An 18,873-nucleotide genomic window follows, 5' to 3' on the forward strand; every position below is an offset into this window, starting at 1 on the left:
TATATATTCGAGTGTTCTTTGTTTGTTATTGATGTGCTAAACTGTGGGTATAGTTCAGTAAACTGTGGGAACAGATTACTAACCTGTGTGGGCAGATTACCAAACTGTGGGAACAGATGAACAAAAACCAATATTTTTTTTCCATACCATGGCACCAGATGTGCTCCGTTAAATACACCTTTTCCTTCAAAAATAGACAACTACTGTATTTCCTCAGACATGTTTAATGTTTTCTTGAAAAATGACTTGAAAATATGCAACCTCTTCATGCAGACATAAAACCGCTGTCTCTAAACAAAAAAAAAAAAGTTCTTAGAAAAAAACCCTAAAATAAAAAAATTAATAATCAAATTGTATTCAACCATGTTTTAATGTCCCGCCCCACCACACCAAAAATACACCTTTCCTTAAAAGTAAACAACTTTTTAGTTTGCACACCAGGACCTTGTTTATAGGTTACATCTACAATATATATATGTACCAAAAATATTGAAGACTACTAATGAAACTTTCTGCCTTTTTTGTGGACGATTTCCTCTTATTGGAAAAGTCCTCTGTTGTGAAATCTTGATGTGACATCATCTGTGATGCACATGTGGACTAATAGGAAGTTGTTACTGTTGCCTTTCACTTATGATGGGAAGTGTGTCTTTATTTTGCTTGTTGGCTATCTATATATAAGGAGCTGTGTCGTTCCAGCAATGTGAAATTCATGAGCCATGGACAAAAGTGTGTTGGTGTTCCTGTTGTGTCTGCAGGCTTTCCTGTTGGTGACCGCAGTGGATTCAGCCGACGCCGCCCCTTGGCTGACGGACAATCGACAACTCAATTCGGTGAGGAACTCGTCATTGTAGCTTGAACAAGTCAGTGATTTGCCAGTTTAGGAAGAAGGTAATGACTGTTTTTTGTTTATTTTGTTAAAAGGGGAAAGCTGCATCAAAAACATTACAGCATCGCTATAATCGATTCTGTTACATGAGACCAGGAGCATGCACTCTTTTAATAAGGGTACGTAAACATTCCGCTACCCCAACATGCCTTCCCACTAACATTTTTGATAAAACAAAAAACTGAAATCCTTTTCTGGAAAACAACACAAGATTATGATATCAATCTCTGAGTGTAATTATTTATTTTCCTATTCAGTGTGGCCCAAATATGCCAAATTGTCAAACTTAAAAAAATAATGTTTTTTTTTAAACTTTATTTTAATTCAAATACATTTGTTTTGTCTCTTTAGCCGCCTCCAAACAAAAAAGGAATCAAGCTGCCAGTCGCCAATGCCAAGTGACTTGACATGATGATGCAATCAAACTTACTTCCGCTTTCACAATGTGAAATTTTGATTGTGATGCACTGTTGATTATTAAACTCACCTGGAACAAGCACTTATGTTGACTTTCGTATATATGTACTGCTAAACACGGTTCTTAAATATTTTTTTTTTAGCCACACACACACACACACACACACACACACACACACACACACACACACACACACACACACACACACACGTCCCTAATTGTTTCATTGAATTTGATCTTTAATCAATTCAATTGTATCCCTAATTTGTTCTCATTTTAAATATTGGTAAAAAATAATCAATGTACTGATATGAAATACTTATATTTTGAAACTTTTCATCGATATCACTATCACCCAACCCTACTCAGCACATTATGTTTAGCGTTTAATCTTTATATTTACAGTTTGACGTTTCTCTAGTTGCATTGACCTCTTAAGGTTAAATGCTTGTTTAAATAAAATAACTATATTCAGCCTGATTCCAAAAATGTCAAAAACCATGATTGATAGACTGATATTAAATACTTACGTAAGGTAATACAATTTTCAGTCATATCGTCCATACTTACCCAATATACTACAGTTTTCTTGAGGTTCCGCGCATGGCAGGTATAGTAATCAAGGTACTATGTCTGCAAACCCTCCAGTTAGAAGGCGAGTGGATTGAGATTTCACCCATTTATTGAAAAACATTCCCAAAACGTGCAAATAAAGAATTATTGCAATCAACAAGTCAACTGACAATTGAGATAAAAAACTTGGCCATTTAAATGACAAATAAGGCAGCTTGAGCATCAAACAAACAAAAGTTCCTTTTTAAATAGTCAAAATGACGAATCAAATATGAGACAAAAACATACAGCAAGTGCTACAATGGCGGTGCCCCATTAATTTAGGGCTCCTGGCACTTTAAAGACAACCTAATAAACAGTCAAACACAAACAATGGACATTTCATGGATTGCTAAGAATATTTGAAATACTGGTCGCAGTTCCAAACATTGTAGCCATTTTTACCCTGTAAACCTTCAACAGGAGGCGCAGTAAATTCATAAAGAATGTCTCAAAGTCCAAAACGAGTCAAATGAAAGAATAGAGGTGTACTCCCTGAGCTTCATCCGTTAGTAGTTGAGGACCTGCACATCAAACATGTCACACACACCACCGCTATCGGCCAGGGTGAAGCTGTAGTCCATGCCTAAAAAAATACAGCATACACATAAAGATGGATATTTTTGAATGGGGGGGTCAAAACCTTTTAAGGAAAAAAGTGGTATGTTTTTGATAAAAGAAAAATATTGTATGCAGTGGAACTTTGATCTAACCAACGGACCTCAGATTCAACAGACAGAAAATAGTGTCCACTCAAAACAACCCTGTGTAAATTTCTCTAAGTCTGTTCGTTCCAGAACTGGCCGTAAATCTCCACAGCGCCACACCAAGTCGGCCTTGGTTAGACCCGGATGTTCATATTTCCATTTGACATTATCGGGGCTGAGTGGTTACAACGGAACTGATATCCAGAACCATCTTGAGAGGTGGCTCTGAAGTGCCAGGGGCCGAGCGGGGCCCTGCCGTCATTGTCATCCGACTGGCCGACAGTGATGCCGCAAACAACTCCGTGGTACATGCCTATTTCCTGCATTTACACGAGCGAGGCAGAGGCATCCGCCGGCCGTGGCCAAAGTCATACTAATTGTGTTTTACAACAACGCTGAACCATATTTACAATGGATTACGTACTAGTTGTGATTTAAAATGTGATTTGGTGCCCTAGGCGAAAGTGTAGATTCTAGCCATGAATTAAAAAAAATAAAAAATAATTTAAATTTAAAAAAAATTAAAATAGAAAAATAAAAAATAAACCCGGACGCCCCAACAGGACGCAAGAAAATGGAAAACACATTTGGTCATCCTACCATATACTAAAGATGAATTGCCTTAAATGATGACCTTTTATAGCCCTGACAATCTCTTGAGTACAATTTATATTGTAAATAAACATTTTAACCATGCCTTTATAAATACCTTAAAACAAAAATAAACCTTACAGATTCTTAGTCAATAAAACAGAATCTTGAGCAATAGTATTGCAAAATATTTATCAAGGAGCGTTAGCACACTCCAGTGGACGAAAACGGTAATGTTTTACTATGCAGTAAATTACAAAATGAACATGAAATATAGCAACATTAGTTAAACAATGAAACATTGCTCCAATACGAACCTCGTTCCCTTTTCAGCCAAGTGTTTAAGAATCGTTCACTGAATTAGTTGTAAACTTCAGTTTTCTCTGATTTCCTGTGGCGCACATACCATCTTCTCTCGTCAGTTACTTACGTCAGTTCCTACCTGTTTATGAGACCTTTTCCTGTATCCTTCAAAATAAAAGTATCAACTATATCATAATAGCACAATAAAATAACACAATTCTGCAATACAAAAACAAAAATAATAACAGGGTCTTACATATTTTGCCCCATGTGAAATGTTCTGGCAGAAATGCACACGAGTTTGCAATGATCCTGCCCCCATCTCGCCGCGCGCCTGTAATGGAAATGAAATTGAGGCCGTCTGGTGTCATGCCAGGACGCGCGGCACGGTGTAGTGTGGTCCCGTGCCATTCAGGGCAACAGGAAAAGTGGCTAAAAGGAGCACGTTGTCAACCTAGTCATCTGGCTGTCGTTACTACTACACGTCTCAAGTTGGGGAAATAGTTGTTAGTTTGTTAGAATTTCTTTAGTTTTGGGTTATAGTTTTGCATTGAAGTTTTTTAAGTTAGTCTAACGAGTTAATGATTTACACCTGTGGAGTTTATTGTTTGTTCCAATTGTAGTGTCACTATTTAAGGCACCTGTAAGATCATTGTGGGGGAGACTGCTGCTGGAGAAGCCATGCTCCTGCTCAAATCTGTCAATGCAACTTTTTTGCACAATGTACTTTTGCACGTTTGGGGAATAAAAAAAAGAAGTGCCACCTGAAGCCATCTGCTCGTTTGTACGCACTATCCACCGCTCGTGCCTGTCTTGATCACACTGCTCAAGACATTTTTAAATGCTTCGGGAGCTGACGATGGTTTAGGAAAAAGTAATCGCACCTCTAGAAATGCTCAACTCTCATTTAGTCTGACCACAACATTAGTTTGCAGTTTTCAAAACACACAATAGACATCAATAACAATAACATCACATACTAGCCTTTAAGATGCTTACCATCAGTAGACATCAGCTCATCGATTAAGTCAACAGCTTCTTCAAGAAAGTAGAAAAATAACATTATGAATTTACTGCTTCATTGTCAGGCATGTGAAATTTGCATTGATGTGTTTTTAACAAAAAAAGGCAGTACCATCACTGTCCTCCTGCATATGCTCCCCAATGCTGTTGTGCCTCAGCAGGCTGCTCATGTCCAACACAGACTGGAACTCTGGGCCAGCCAGGCCCATCTGCTCCAGCTCCAAAACAGTCACCGGCTGATCGGGATACCCTGCAAGGGAGAAGGCAGGAATGCACAGAGACTGTGAAATGAGGCTTATTTTGAGACAAGGTGGTATACTTTCTTGTCCCACATGCTTCGTAAACTACCTCTAAAATGTGATAGATGCTATTGTTTTATTTGGAACATCTCCATTTCCCCTGCACAAACTCAGTTCTTACCCATGTGTGCATGTGTGCACACTGGCATCAGCATGTCATCGTGCCCGGACAGCGCCACCTGCTGGTCTGAGTTGAGCGAGTCCTGGCTGCAGAACGAGGATGCAGTCGTGCTGGAACCGGAGGAGTAAGCTGCCGTCGAGAAGGGGAGACAGTGGGGGCTGGCGGACAGCCTGAGGGGTGGCGTGAGAAGGGGGCAGATCACGTTGGTGGGGGGTACGGGGAAGACCACGGGCGCGCTGTGGTCCGAGTCCCGGTTGATGAGTGTGACTTTGATGGGAGCCACCTTGCTGCGTAGGTTCACCTGGTAGTTCTTGTGACCAGTCTGGCCCTAAGAGACAGCACAAAAGCAAAAATTAGAAAGCATTAAGAAAAATGTATCAAAGTTTGTCTTTTCCTTTCGAGAAAAAAAAGCACATTTAAAAAGAAAGGTTTTTGGGGGGCCGTGGAAGAGTTTTATTTAAAAGTGGTATAATTACAAAGGAAAAAAGTAAATTTTGGAGAATAAAAAAAGTTAAGGTTTTAGGAAAAATAATTTTGGATTTTTTTTTAAAGACTTTCATAGGAATAAAAAGTTAACTGAGAAAAGTAATGGATTTTTCAAGATAAACGGCTCAATATTACCAGTGTTGAATTTTACTTTACTTTATAAGCCTATGACAAAATTTTGTAACTGAAAATAAAGAACTTATGTTATGTTATGTTATAGACATTTCCCTTTGAAAAAAAAAATCTGACACTGAAACCCACATACCAACATTACTCTCCAAAACGTAAAAAATTTAAATAGAATTTAACATATTTAACGTTGTTTATTAAGATTGCATCTTCTCTTAAAAAATATTTTTCAGCAAGATATTTTCTATAAATCATTTTTTTATTGAAAACCTACCAAAAAATCTTGAAAATACAATAAATTTCTCAATTTAGGTACACATTCATTCTCTAAAATATGACATTAACAATAAAAAATAATGCAAATATACAATTATTTTCTCAAAAATATCCAAGTAGTTTTCTTAAAAAAGTATAGAAAAAATTTGTATGATTTTTTTATTTTTTTTTAAGATTAATACTTATTTCCCCCCTTCTATGATTGCACCGTTTTCTTTAAACCAAAAATATTGTCTCGACTTTTCTTCCTCATAAATATACGACTTTGATTTCGATTTTGCAGTGTTGTGATTTTGTTTCTTTCCAGTTTGGGCCCTAGTAATCTTGGGTGGTCCTGCAATGTTTTGCTACCTTCTCTGGCAGCAGCACCTCCAGCTGCGTCCCAGACGGAGCCATGACGACAAGGAGAGTGTCGCCGCTGAAGGAATTGCAGATGTCCTCATGCGTCACAAATTTATAATTGGGGAAGTGTTAAGCAAAGAGGATTACAAGTTAATTCCGAGGGGGTTGGAAAACACACATGGAGACAATAAACCGGAAAACAGGACAGAGAACAATTTGGGATTAACCTGGTTGACAATAGCAATTATATTTATAATCCGCTCTTCAGCACATTTTCTCTGTTCGCTTTTAAGAGGATCAAAATGGGATTTTTGTTTTGTGACTGAAATTAACAAGTCAATAGTCCCGGAGAGGATGTGCATGACTTTGTATAATTGTTCAGTGACAAGCACAGACGATATCGATCAATTGCCTCTTGCTGAAAAGTCACTCACTCAGCCGTGATTTGTAAATAGAAACCAATGATAGTGGGGTGTCGTCACAACTGAAGAGTGACACAGCAACCCACTATCAAATAATAATTAACACCTAATTTTTGACTTACTGTTAAGAGATAAAATTTCACACCCATTCCTGCATTCTTTCCACACAGGCACTGTTCCCGTCTTTGATACAACCTCCTAAGGCTACATTTATTGCATGTTAAGTTTTCTCATGATATTCACAACGGGGCATGGGCGTGTGGGCCGGTCAGCTTCGGACCATGATTGTGGCCCCCGGCAGAGACAAATTATGCTCCCCTGGTGGGCTCGGTTTCGGAGTTGGCGATAATGCAGGGGGTGGGCATGGGGACACATACTGCCCGCTCAATAAATGTTAAAGATAAGTTCTCTGTCAACAACTAATTCACTGATCCATCTATATGAAAATATTCAAAAGAGCCTATTATTCATACACACTGCACAATGCACTCAAGCTCTCTTTCACACATACACATTCAACAAAGCGCTATTAAAAAATTGTATTTATAGTGTGCCGCAGTGAGCACTGCAGGCACGTGAAACGCATTGCCTAATTATAGAAAAATGTAAAATGCTGAGGAATATATATGCATTTGCTGTCATATACGTCACCTCCAAATTTAGATGTACCCAGTATTATGTACTGTCAGGTCTAACTCTGACTACATCCGAGTGGGTTTCTCATCCACGTCGTGGCAACTTATTTGACAGTTTAAAAATCTCGTTGGGTATCCACAGCCAGTCACGTTTGGCCATCCCATCTCCCTGCATTTTCTCACAACCATCCTGTTTTGTCCATAGTGGCCTTAAACTGAGTTGACGTGAAAACGACTAGGTCACCATGACATTACTCATTATGCAAGGATATTTGCTGGTGTCAGGATCGCGGTTCAGACGTTCGTTGTTCTCCTGCAGCCAGGTCTTTTGAATGTCCAGCTCTTTCTCTTGGGCCTCCAACTCAGAGATCTGAGCTCGCAGGACTCGAACCTGGTCAAGAACTTCCTGGTTCTGACTTCCTTTGTTCTTGCCCCTGCAAGAGAACAAACCATAAGGAAGCAAATGGAGCTTTCATACAACTGCCAGTGGATATTTTTATGTCTTAAGGCTGCACCTCATACCTTTTAAACGAACCCTTAGGGACAAATTGTGTTTTGAATTGAATGAGAGAATTGTGGAAGATGTTGGCAGTGACATTACAGGGAAAACAAATGCATGTATCCTAGTTACTGCATTTCCGCCAACATGGGCCGCTAGTTTCCTGGATCTCAAATATGGAAGCACACAATAGTGTGGCACAATCACACGTCAGAGTCCACTGGGATGCTAATCAACATTAAAGATGCCATCACTACTGCCTCTCCAAGAGCAGTTTTCATTTTTCCGATAAAAAGTAGTAAAGGCAAGATTGTTGGCCGTCTGTAAAAAGATGATCCTATAGTATGGGGTTTGTCAAAAGATTTTTCATCCCTGATCTGCAATGATTGGGACTGACAATGTTAAACCTGTTGAAGATTTCTGATCGATCAAATTTTGTGTGTGTGTGGTCAACACAAAGTTGGGTCAAGCCACAAACTTCACATTGTGACATGAAACAGAATTACAGCCAATTAGTGAGAGACCTGAAGGTCAGATAGACACGCAGAGACGGTTGTGTTGCCTAACGTGTCTCATAAGTTATTCAGCTAGGTCTGCAGCTATCGAGTATTTTAATATTCGAATACTCGACTGAAAATTCTATCGAGTACTCGAGTATTCAGAGTCTATATTATAACAATGTCCACTTGCGGAAACAGTAACTTAACCTAAAAAGAACAATCCTAAAATCCAAAACTTTTCCCCCAAACCTCCACTGGATGATATTTTTGTTTTTCTTCTCAATCAAGCCCACGCCTTCCAGCACATTGGTGATGTCGTATATGCGCCGCTTCTGCTTCACTGCCAAGCTGTCTGCAGCCTGTTAATTTAAACACAAGTGTCAATAAAAATGTAGGTGGCAGAATTTTAACATGGCCATGTCACAATGCACACACAACTGAAGACTACACCTAATACTACTAAGTAAATACTGCCTGAGGTAGAGGAAATTAGAGATACTCTGAGGAGGTTTGGCAAATTAAGCTGCAAACAGAAAGTTAAACCTGTTAGCAGAAGAGGATGTTTGTACAATAGCAGACAGGATAAAGTGTGTGTGGTCTTGTTTTTGTTACATAATGGGGCCAACATTCCGGGATTTCAAAAAGTTGTGGGGCCCACCCGTCCATGTGGGGCCATTTTGCTGGGCCCCACAAGTTTAGACCTCTTTTTGAGGGGCAAGACTTGGTTTTATAATTTAGGTTTGAATTGGGTTATGGTTGGGGTTAGGGGAAGGGGCTAGGAAATGCATTATGTTAATGAGATGGCCCCACAAAGATAGTAAAACAAACCTGTGTGTGTGTGTGTGTGTGTGTGTGTGTGTGTGTGTGTGTGTGTGTGTGTGTGTGTGTGTGTGTGTGTGTGTGTGTGTGTGTGTGTGTGTGCAGTGTAAACATTAGCAAAGTTTGGCGCTCACCAAGAGAGGGAAAACTAACAAACTCATGCACAATAAAGGGTATGACATTTCCACCCTCCTGTAATTACAAGGGCTAGGATTGTGTCATGTTTTTGTTAATGCTGCCATGTTGATCTGGAAATAGAATGTGCCAACACAAAACTGCATATACAGTAGTACAAAGCTACACATGAGCAATAACAGTCATCCATTAGAGCAGCTACTAATGATTTTATTAATCAATCTAATGATTATTTTCTTGATTTAATTATTAAATTGGATTAAAATCATGTTATTCTCAGTATTAAGGTCAGTATTGTTCATTTGGTAATCTTACCGATTCGACATGTCATTATCATTGCTCTCTCTCTTTTTTTTATGTGCGCGAGTGTGTGCGTGTGCGGGTGTGTGTGTGTGTGTGCGTGCGCTCATTAATTCACCTAAAACCTATTAAAAATCCCATACCGTTCACCTAAACCGAATACTTCAGAATCCCGCTTGAGTCGTGAAGCTATCAGGAGACCCGAGGAAGGATCAAAGAAAAGAAAGAAAAGTGAAATCCAGCACCGACCAGACACCACCTACTACCCACAGGGTTACAAACCAGAATCTTTCACCAACCCCAGAAACATTTAAATTCCGACAAATTAGGGAGACCTCAAGAGACCAAAGGAGAGAAAGAGGAAAGGAAGGAAGGACAGACGAAGCAGAGTGAGATCCACAGACATCAGCCTCCACCGATTCAACGACCAGAGGAAGAAGCAGATTGTGCTTGAATTTCGGTAGATGCTGGTGTGGTAGATCTGGCATGAAACCTCCACCAAAGAGGGGAGCTGTCGACCCCGGCCAGGAAAGAGCAAGTACAACCCCCCAAGGCCCCCCAGAAACAGGTAATTATTTCAAATAGACAGTGCAGAAAATGCAAAAACAATTAATTATGATCCAGTTACTGGTTTGGACCAGTACATGTCAGGAAATAGGCAAAAATGTTGATAATTGAAAATGGATGAATGTTTTATTTTGACTCAACATAAAGATAATCGGTCTGCTTTCATGGAGGAATACAGGAATCAGAACCTGATTTCCAGACTTCTGGGTAAAAAATTGAAATAATTTTTAACAAGTCCATTAATCACAGATAATTGTACACCTGAAAGGGCCGTAACCTGCTGCTTAAATCATGATCTCTTGCAAATTATTTTTTTTTTTTGGGTCCTTATAACTCCTTGTATAAGATGTTGATTGTCGGTCCCGCTCGTCATCGGCATCGGTTTACGAACACCTCTCTAAACCTCGATAAATGTATTAGCTAAAGTGACTCAGTAAAAAATCTCGGCGTTATATTTGACCCAACTCTCTTTTCAAATGCACATTAAAAATATTACTAGAAATGCTTTTTTTCTACCTTCGCAATATTGCGAACATTTGTCCTATTTTGTCTGCCAGTGATGCAAAGATTATAATTCATGCATTTGTTACATCTCGCCTGGACTACTGTAATGTATTACTGTCTGGTCTTCCCTTGACCAATCTTAAAGGTCTGCAGTTAGTAAAAAATGCAGCTAGACTTTTGACGTGGACGAGAACGTTCGATCATATTACCCCGATACTAGCCAACTTGCATTGGCTTCCGGTTCACTTGAGATGCGATTTCAAGGTTTTGTTACTTACATATCAAATATTAATAATAATAATACTTTTATGTTGTACAGCACTTTTCAAGATACTCAGACGCTTCACAGAAAGTTCTAAAAAAAAAAGAAAGAAAAAAAAGAGAAAAAAATCAATACAATTATAAAATCAGTACAAAATTACACAGCTTAGTGCCTTACTGCCTTTCTATCTTGTTGATTTAATAGTACCATACGTTCTGACCCAAAACCTTCGTTCGAAACACGCTGCTCTTTTAGTGATCCAAAGAGCCAAAAAAGAATGTCTGCGGGTTCAAGAGCGTTTTGATTCGGGCTCCAGTGCTCTAGAATGCCCTACCCAGGGAGGTCAGAGCAGCTTCCTCTGTTAAATCTCATTTTAAGACTCTTGCATTTGGCTGAATTATGTGGGCCTGGTGTCTGCCACTGCTTTCTTTTTATTCCCTTCTCCACGACTTGGAGAGGGAGTTAGGTTAGTGACAGATTTGGATGCTGCTGTACGGCTTCTACACTAATTGACCGAGACGAGATCCGAGGCAGACCATCACCTTAGAGTTGCTGTCATGGAGATAGCTGCACCGACCAACCAGGCTGGGTTGGGATGAGGACCCACTTCCCTGACGACGTCTTCTTGCAGTGCTCCAATTTCCTAAATGGACTTTCGCACCATTCTAGTTAATATTGTTTACTGTTTAGCATCACAAACCGTGTAAATTGTTTCCCATTCGGCATCCATTGCAGCCTGGTCATCCTGGAAGGGGGATTACCACATTTGTGGACCCTTCTCAAGGTTTCCTATTTTTCCCCTAGAGGTTTTTGTTTTGTTTTTCCTTGCTCTCTTGTGGTTTGATGAGGGGATGTCGTTAATATTTTTCAAGTGTGTGCAGGTGAAGCCCTTTGACACTTTTGTGATAAGGGCTATATAAATAAACTTGACTTGAAAAAATACATGAAACTACAAACTCATAACTTTATATGCTTAGTAATCAATCAAAATAGAAAATTGTATTAGGTCACTATATTTAATATATTTTTATGTGACAAATGATGCAAGCTGTCAGGCTGGCAATGCTGCATAAAATAGTCGCAGGGTATCATTCAAAATATTATCAGTTGTGTTCAGTTCATATTTGTCATTTTTTTGTGCCAGAAGTATTTAGGTATTTTAATCACATCCTTTTGGTTCTCTCTATGCAAATTGATTGAAATCTTATGGAGCTAATTCTTTATGCCACTTCTCTTCAATTCTCCCTCTATTCCTCTCCCGCATCCCAGTCATCAAAAGTGTTGTAATCGCCAAATAAATTAAATGATTTCATCACAAATTGCTTTAAATTAGCCAATATCTGTCCTCAGAACACTTTACATTTAGTTATCAAGAAATTTGACTGTTTCAGGTTGCTGTGTTTGCTTGCTTTTATAATTTAAAGGATCTTTGTGCAGACACTTTTTATTTTATTTTATTTTTTACTCGTGACTGCCACCTCTGGCCCAAAGTGCAACTGCAGCAGCTGTGGCAGGCTTGTTCATGGTGTGCGTGCGAGTTTGTGCATGATTTTAGGTGCACGCCACCTGTCCGCTACTCCGCGGGGACACGCATGACGTCACCCACTCCACCCCTCCCCTCCCCAAAGAAACTGTTAAAGGGAAGATAAAAGCTGATACGTGCAGTCAGAGTAAAACAGTCAGGGCTCTTCGTACTCATCTGGGCATTGGTGGCGCATGCTTGATGTAATACACAATACACCTTTAAAGTCTAAGTGTGATGCACATAACTTATTTGCTTCCAAAAATGTATAAATAGGTTCTATTTTAAATGTTTTAAGTATCCCAAAGATGTATTTATGCGTTTTTTTTAATGCTAGCATTCAGAAGGCTTTGATGCAGCCTCTAGCTATTACACAAACGGCCAGCACGTGGCAGCAGAGCAAAGGAAATCAACCAGGGCCAGCCATGTTGGAAAAAAAAACTCAGCTGCTCAGAATTTAAAATAGTTTTGTTAATAATGATGAAACTTAGCTATATTCTAATGCTAATTGCTGCAAAATGGAAACTGATAGAAATATACTTTTTCTTCCTGAAGAAAGAAGAGACTCTAATCTTTCTTTTGGTAGGTTCCATGTTTTGTTATAGCAATAGAACACACTAGAGCTGCGGGCAGCTATAAAGAGCCCTCGCAGCCCGGGCCACTTTGGGGTACTGGCACGTTTGGGCAGTGGCACATTCGAAGCAGAATTTATTTGAAAATGGCATAATAAGCCTTTACATATTATGGATTGTTTTTTTTTTTTGCTAGGTGTGATGAGTGTGCAAAGCTCAATGAGTTTTTCTCAATGTTAAGACTCTCAAAATCAACGTCCGTTTTATTTTTTTGCAATGAGTTACCCCGATTTTAAAGTACATATATAAACATCATCGTTAGTTTTACTCATAGCACAATATTGCTTTTATTTTCCATACAGGACATAATAAATGAATAAATAAATAAAAAGTACATATGTATGGATAGGTCCGGTGCCACAAAAAAATTTGAGTGGTTGAAAGTAAAAAAATATTCATAAATGACTTAGTTATCACACTTACAAAAGTATAAAAATGTTGTACAAATATGAAAATACCATGTGTGGGATGATTTTTTTTGTGTCAACCCCAAGGGCTAGGTGGCGCTATATTTATAACAGAGTATTGTCATAGGGATACCTTCAGGTCGTGACTATAATCATACATGTGAAGTTTGGGAATTTTTGGAGCATATACCGAGGAGTTATTACGTATTTCGTCTTTCATTTAAAAGGAAATATGAAACAAAAAATATGATGCCCCGCCACCGTCATATAGTATTTTGAAAATTCAAGATTTTTTTCCCCTTGTGTTGACTTAGGTCTTGACAGGGTCCAGGCCAAGTTTGAAGTAAATCGGATCAAACGTGTAGGAGAAATGGGCAACAGAACGCCCCGTGTAAATGTGCAAAAATCAGCAACAAACGAACATTCAAAAATTCGTAACTCACTTCCTGTTCATTTTAGCATACAAAACACTCTTCTGAGCAAATATGAGGTAGATCCAGTTAACATGGTTGGAGAAAAAAGCAGAAGAAAAAATGTAAAAAACAAAAATAATGCCAGTAGGTGTCGCTATCAGTACGAATATATACAAGATGTATTCAGACATGAATGTGTGAAAAAGATAGCATCATCTGGGTCAAGTTAACGCAGCTTTTATTGTCACGGTGAATCATCAGACTTCGCGGCACCGTAACGGCCACGCCATTTGGCGAAAAGTTACAATAGTCTGTGTTAGGCATGATCAACATCTTAAGGCTTTTCTGACAAAATTTAAACTGGATCCCTCAAACGGGCTCGGCACAATAGATAAAAATGTAAAGTATGACATTTCTTGTCACCACTAGGTGGCGCTACATGTATAACCAAATATTATCATAGATGTTTTCAGGCCGTGGCTATTAAGATGCATGAAAAGTTTGGGATTTTTTGGAGCTTGTACAGCAGAGTTATCAAGCATTTCCTCTTTTTTGATGAAGGAAATATTAAAGGCAAAATTTGAGGCCCCGCCCCGTCATATAGTATTTCAAAAAGTCAAGATTTTTTCCCCAGTTGTTGTCCCAGGTCTTGAGATGATCCATGCCAAGTTAGAAGTAAATCGGATGAAAACTTGGCAAATGGGCAAAAAGAATGACCACAGTGTGCAAAAATTGGACATTCAAAAATTCATAGCTCACTTCCTGTACATTTTAGGATATGGCTTCCACTGACTTTTTTTGTGTGTCTCGGGGCGTTTCACGTGCCTAACAATTTTTGTAGCCCTCGGTCAAACATGCCGGGATTGGTGCATATTTTTCCACACTAGGGGGCGCTATATGTTATGTTGTTATGGCAACTTCATGATATAAAAATTTTCGCCGAGCCCGAGGAGTGTGCAAAGTTTGGTGAGTTTTTGTAAATGTTTAGGACCCCAAAAATGAGATTGTTTACCAATAATAATAATAATAATAATTCTTACAAAAACAAGAGGGACCTTGGCAGCTGTAGTTGCTCGGGCCCTAAAAATTCTGTGGGCCAAAATCAGTCAAAATCCAGTAAAGCAGCCGGGAGTGAAGGGGATTGCTTCTGTGAAAATGGCTGGGAGTGAATGAGTTAATTTGGAATGTAATGATTTTTTTCAGAACTGGTTGATACGACAAACAGCTCATAATGTATACAATGTCATTTTCCGAGTCAATCAGAAACAAGTCTTCACCAAGATCATGGTAGTAAGGGGTCACGCCCTTTTGTAGGAGTGTCCGAATGTCCAAAAGAAAAAAATGTAGTGCACTGAAAATGACCCACATTACACTTTAGTAGCGAACATCAATGTTTACTCAACTGGTTGATAAAGATCACAATGCATTGCGAGCATGAAAAAATAATAATGGTGCAAGCCACAGCGCGAGAATCAAAGCGAATCATTAACTATACACAGTAGTACGCAAATAATTTGTTTTGAAAATATGTATAACAAAGAAAATAAAATGCAGTTTTATTCACAATAAATAGTTGGAGATATTCGCCGGTGCGTCATGACAGGTATAATGATCATGTGATATGCGACGAAGAGCATGAAGTGAGCTGGTTATTATCCGAATCGTCAAACAGATGAGGCAACTACTGTATATATTAGGCTACTATATAGTGAATGAGGGGGTTAGGGGATAAGGGTGGACATTTGGACACAGCCATAGTTAATAGTCAGTTCCAGGGTCTCTTTCTTCAACGAGTCTATTTATACTTTTATTCATGCGCTAAACTAAAGCATGATGTCACAATCACGATCGTGGGTGTTAAATGCTCGTCGTTGGCTATTCTTCTGTGCTTCTAATTTCTTAATTGTAATCATTTTCTGGATTTGAAAAAAAAGCTATTTCCGCCTTTTCTTCCAGACTATTACAGCCAAGGATTACAGTACATATGCAGAAGGCATGACAAACTTCTTTCTGCATCGTTGAACAATAACATATGATGCTTTGGGTTCCCTACCAATATGGCCCCAGACACTGCATTATGGAAATTCCCAAAAGGTTGGAACCCCCTATTGACAATTCTGAGTTTATGTCACAAGCCAAAACTCGGTGAAAGGAACTTTTCCGCTCATTGCAAAGTATTGGACTTTGGATCATTGTAATTTGATTAGTGGGGATTATTTTGATTTCAAAATGTGAAGAACTCCCTCGAGTGAATCACAATTATCAATCTGGCTCGCGAGGTTATCCATTAATTACTCTTACTTGCAATTTGCCAAGTATGCAAATTAGTCAATGACATAATTTAACGACCTTGAAAGACATTTAGGAAACCCAATGCCTACTTTCCTAGTGGGGAGTTGGCCACATATGAGAAGGTCGCATGGAGAGAAAAAAATTAAAACATTTTGAAGCAGTCTTTTCGACACGAATTGAAAAAAAGAGAAAGAAAAATACTAGAGGAGAATGTTGATGCGATGTGAAAAATTCCAGCACACAAACTTGTAGTTTTATCCATTATAATTTATAAAGTGTGCTGTAGTGTTTGATAAATTAAAAGATGGTGGAACGTCAATTTGTCAAACTTGTCTCACTCAACAGTGATAAAGTAGGGCTAAAATAACAGGGCTCTTGCCAACTAACCTTTAAAAACGATTACATATTTTTAGCTTAATAAGTTTATACATAGTATAAAATGAGGCTAATATAACAACGACATATTTCGAGTTTAAAAAAGTTAACACATAATGTTCCAACTACCCTTTAAAATGCAACATTTAGAACGATAAGGGTCCGCGTAATGGCGGCTCCAGCACCTGAACACTGCGCGGTGCACCTGACCACCCGGCGACCCCCTCCCACTTTTAGGCGAGTGACGGCTCTTTGTTTCACATCTTCTGCTGGGAAAGCACAGTGGCTCGAGATAAACGTAGTAAGACACTCGCGTTTACACTCACCACTTTCAAGTCGAGGACGCCATCGTTGGCTTGTTGGAGAAGACCGACAAACTTCATGGTGAGGAGCCCCAAACTTTTCTCGTGGCGAGTCGGCGTCGAGCGAGCCTCTGTCGTCTCGCACTCCATTTTTTGGAAGTTCTTACTTTTCTCCGAACATCAAACTTCACCTCATAACCATTTGTTCATAGAAAGAGTTCCCTACTCACTAAACAACCGCTTCACCCACCTGTCTGTCTGTTCCCCCAACCAATAAATGAACAGGCGATAAATTCGCCTGCTGTTGCCATGGCAACCACTGTCCCACCCCGGTCACTACGCCTCTAAAAAAGAATTGACCCTGCCCCTCCACTTCCGCATGGGAGACCCCATGGAGAGGCGTCTTGACATGATGGACGTCACGTTTGACGTAAGACTTTTAAATGATAAACTTAAGAATCCCCCTTAAAAATTGATATAGAATACTTATGAGATAACTTGACCTGATCATGTTTTACTTGTACTTAAAAATAAAGAAATAATTACGTATTACGGTGTTTTGGGCAGGCACGACTGCAGTGTTTAACACGTCTGCGTCACAGTTCTGAGATTCTCGCCTCTGTTGGTTCCCTTCCGCCATCCCAACATGCATGAACTTTTGAGTTTTTTTAATTTGGGCATTTGTATATGAGGTTAAAAAAAAGTGTATGTAAACTAGTTCAACTAAGATATATTAACATAAAAGTAAACAAATACATTTGAATTATCCAATTCAGAAAAAAACAGATACATGCAATAAATATTACTGGACTATTAATAATGTAGATGCGCAAATAAAAAACAGAGGAGGGTGTGTGACCTGCGATTGGCCTGCGATTGGCTTGCAACCACTGGCACAGGTGTCAAAATCCGGTCCTCGAGGGCCGGAGTCCTGCCTGATTTTGAGGTTTCCCTACCCCAACACACCTGATTATATGATCAAGATCATTATCAAGCTCCTGCAAGAGCTTGCTGATGAGCTGATCATTTGAATCAGCTGTGTTGGACAAAGGAAACCTCTACAGCATAGGTGTCAAACTCCAGATTTAACATTCCCAACATCAGGGGTGTCAAACTTACATGCAGAAAATGTGCTCTTCTCTGTAGTGGCTCACACTGACTGAAAGACAGAGGACGGCCCTCTTTTAAACACTCAGTCCCTTCCCCTAAACCAGGGGGTGTCAAACGTACGGCCTGCGGGCCAGATCAGGCTCGCAAAGGGGTTCAATCCGGCCCGCGAGATGATCTTGTAAAGCATAGGTGTCAAACTCCGGTTTTCCTCTTCCAACACAAGCTGATTCTAATCAGCAGGATCGTTATCAAGCTTATGCAGAGCTTGCTGATGAGCTGATCATATATCAACTGTGTTGGAGAACGGAAACATCCAAAACCTGCAGGACTGCGGGCCCTCCAGGACCGGAGTTTGACACCTATGCTCTGCAACATGCAAGACCGGACTTTGACTCCTATGGTTTAGGGCGGTGGTTCTCAACCTGGTCCTCGCGGACCCCTATCCAGCCTGTTTTCCATGTTTCCCTCAGCCAACACAGGTGGGCAAATGGCGCCCCCTATTGAAAGTGGAAGTAACTGGACACTTCAATAGGTGTACGCCTCGATTTGAATTCCAGTGTCCAGTGAATTCCAACGGTGTTGGAAAAGTGTGAGTGCTTGACCACTATGCATTTCCAACAGCATAATATCTACTTAAATGAAGTTAAATACAAAATAAGAACTTTGTGGGGGAGAAAAATTCCAACAGTTTTAAAAGCACCTGATAATGACTCATTCACATTGAAAATGGATCAGGTGCAAGCGTGTCACTTGTCAAATTGTCACTCCTGTTGCCCTGTGTGTTTCCTAGCCAAGCGAATGTGAGCAGTGCACGTGCGATAGCGACGGCAACGCCCGCTGTTTGGTGGCCGACTGCGCGCCCCCACCATGCGTCAACCCCGTGTACCAGCCCGGCAAGTGCTGCCCCAAGTGCCAGGAGGGTGAGAGACCACAGCAATTCTAAACAATGCAGTCACATTAGGGGGGGGGGGGAGATATTGT

At 39.7% G+C, this 18,873-nt stretch overlaps 1 protein-coding gene and 1 long non-coding RNA gene across 7 annotated transcripts; one reads left to right on the plus strand and one right to left on the minus strand.

Moving 5' to 3' along the window:
• Positions 1-620: 620 nt before the first annotated feature.
• On the plus strand, positions 621-1,388 carry LOC147180897 (uncharacterized). The gene is made up of 3 exons (XR_015097235.1): positions 621-833; positions 925-1,008; positions 1,241-1,388. It is a non-coding gene; the product is annotated as an uncharacterized LOC147180897 (long non-coding RNA).
• Positions 1,389-1,971: 583 nt separating this feature from the next.
• e2f5 (E2F transcription factor 5) lies at positions 1,972-17,118 on the minus strand. Of its 6 annotated transcripts, none has more exons than XM_086096427.1 (9): positions 16,807-17,118; positions 8,502-8,611; positions 7,526-7,687; positions 6,206-6,314; positions 4,964-5,291; positions 4,656-4,793; positions 4,520-4,555; positions 3,777-3,854; positions 1,972-2,505 (listed from the first exon to the last, which is right to left on the minus strand). In XM_086096427.1, the coding sequence occupies exons 1-9, from the start codon at positions 16,930-16,932 to the stop codon at positions 2,429-2,431; spliced, it is 1,164 nt and encodes a 387-aa protein (XP_085952553.1). In that variant the 5' UTR covers positions 16,933-17,118; the 3' UTR covers positions 1,972-2,428. The 6 variants fall into 6 exon arrangements, with proteins under 6 accessions (XP_085952553.1, XP_085952545.1, XP_085952560.1 ...); XM_086096419.1 differs by having other exon boundaries at positions 4,520-4,558; XM_086096434.1 differs by having other exon boundaries at positions 4,520-4,558; positions 6,206-6,306; positions 7,524-7,687.
• Positions 17,119-18,873: the final 1,755 nt, after the last annotated feature.

This window comes from Leptonotus elevatus, chromosome 1 (genome assembly GCF_054856555.1).
Source record: "Leptonotus elevatus isolate MCC_2025b chromosome 1, RoL_Lele_1.0, whole genome shotgun sequence".
Classification (NCBI taxonomy): Eukaryota; Metazoa; Chordata; class Actinopteri; order Syngnathiformes; family Syngnathidae; genus Leptonotus; species Leptonotus elevatus.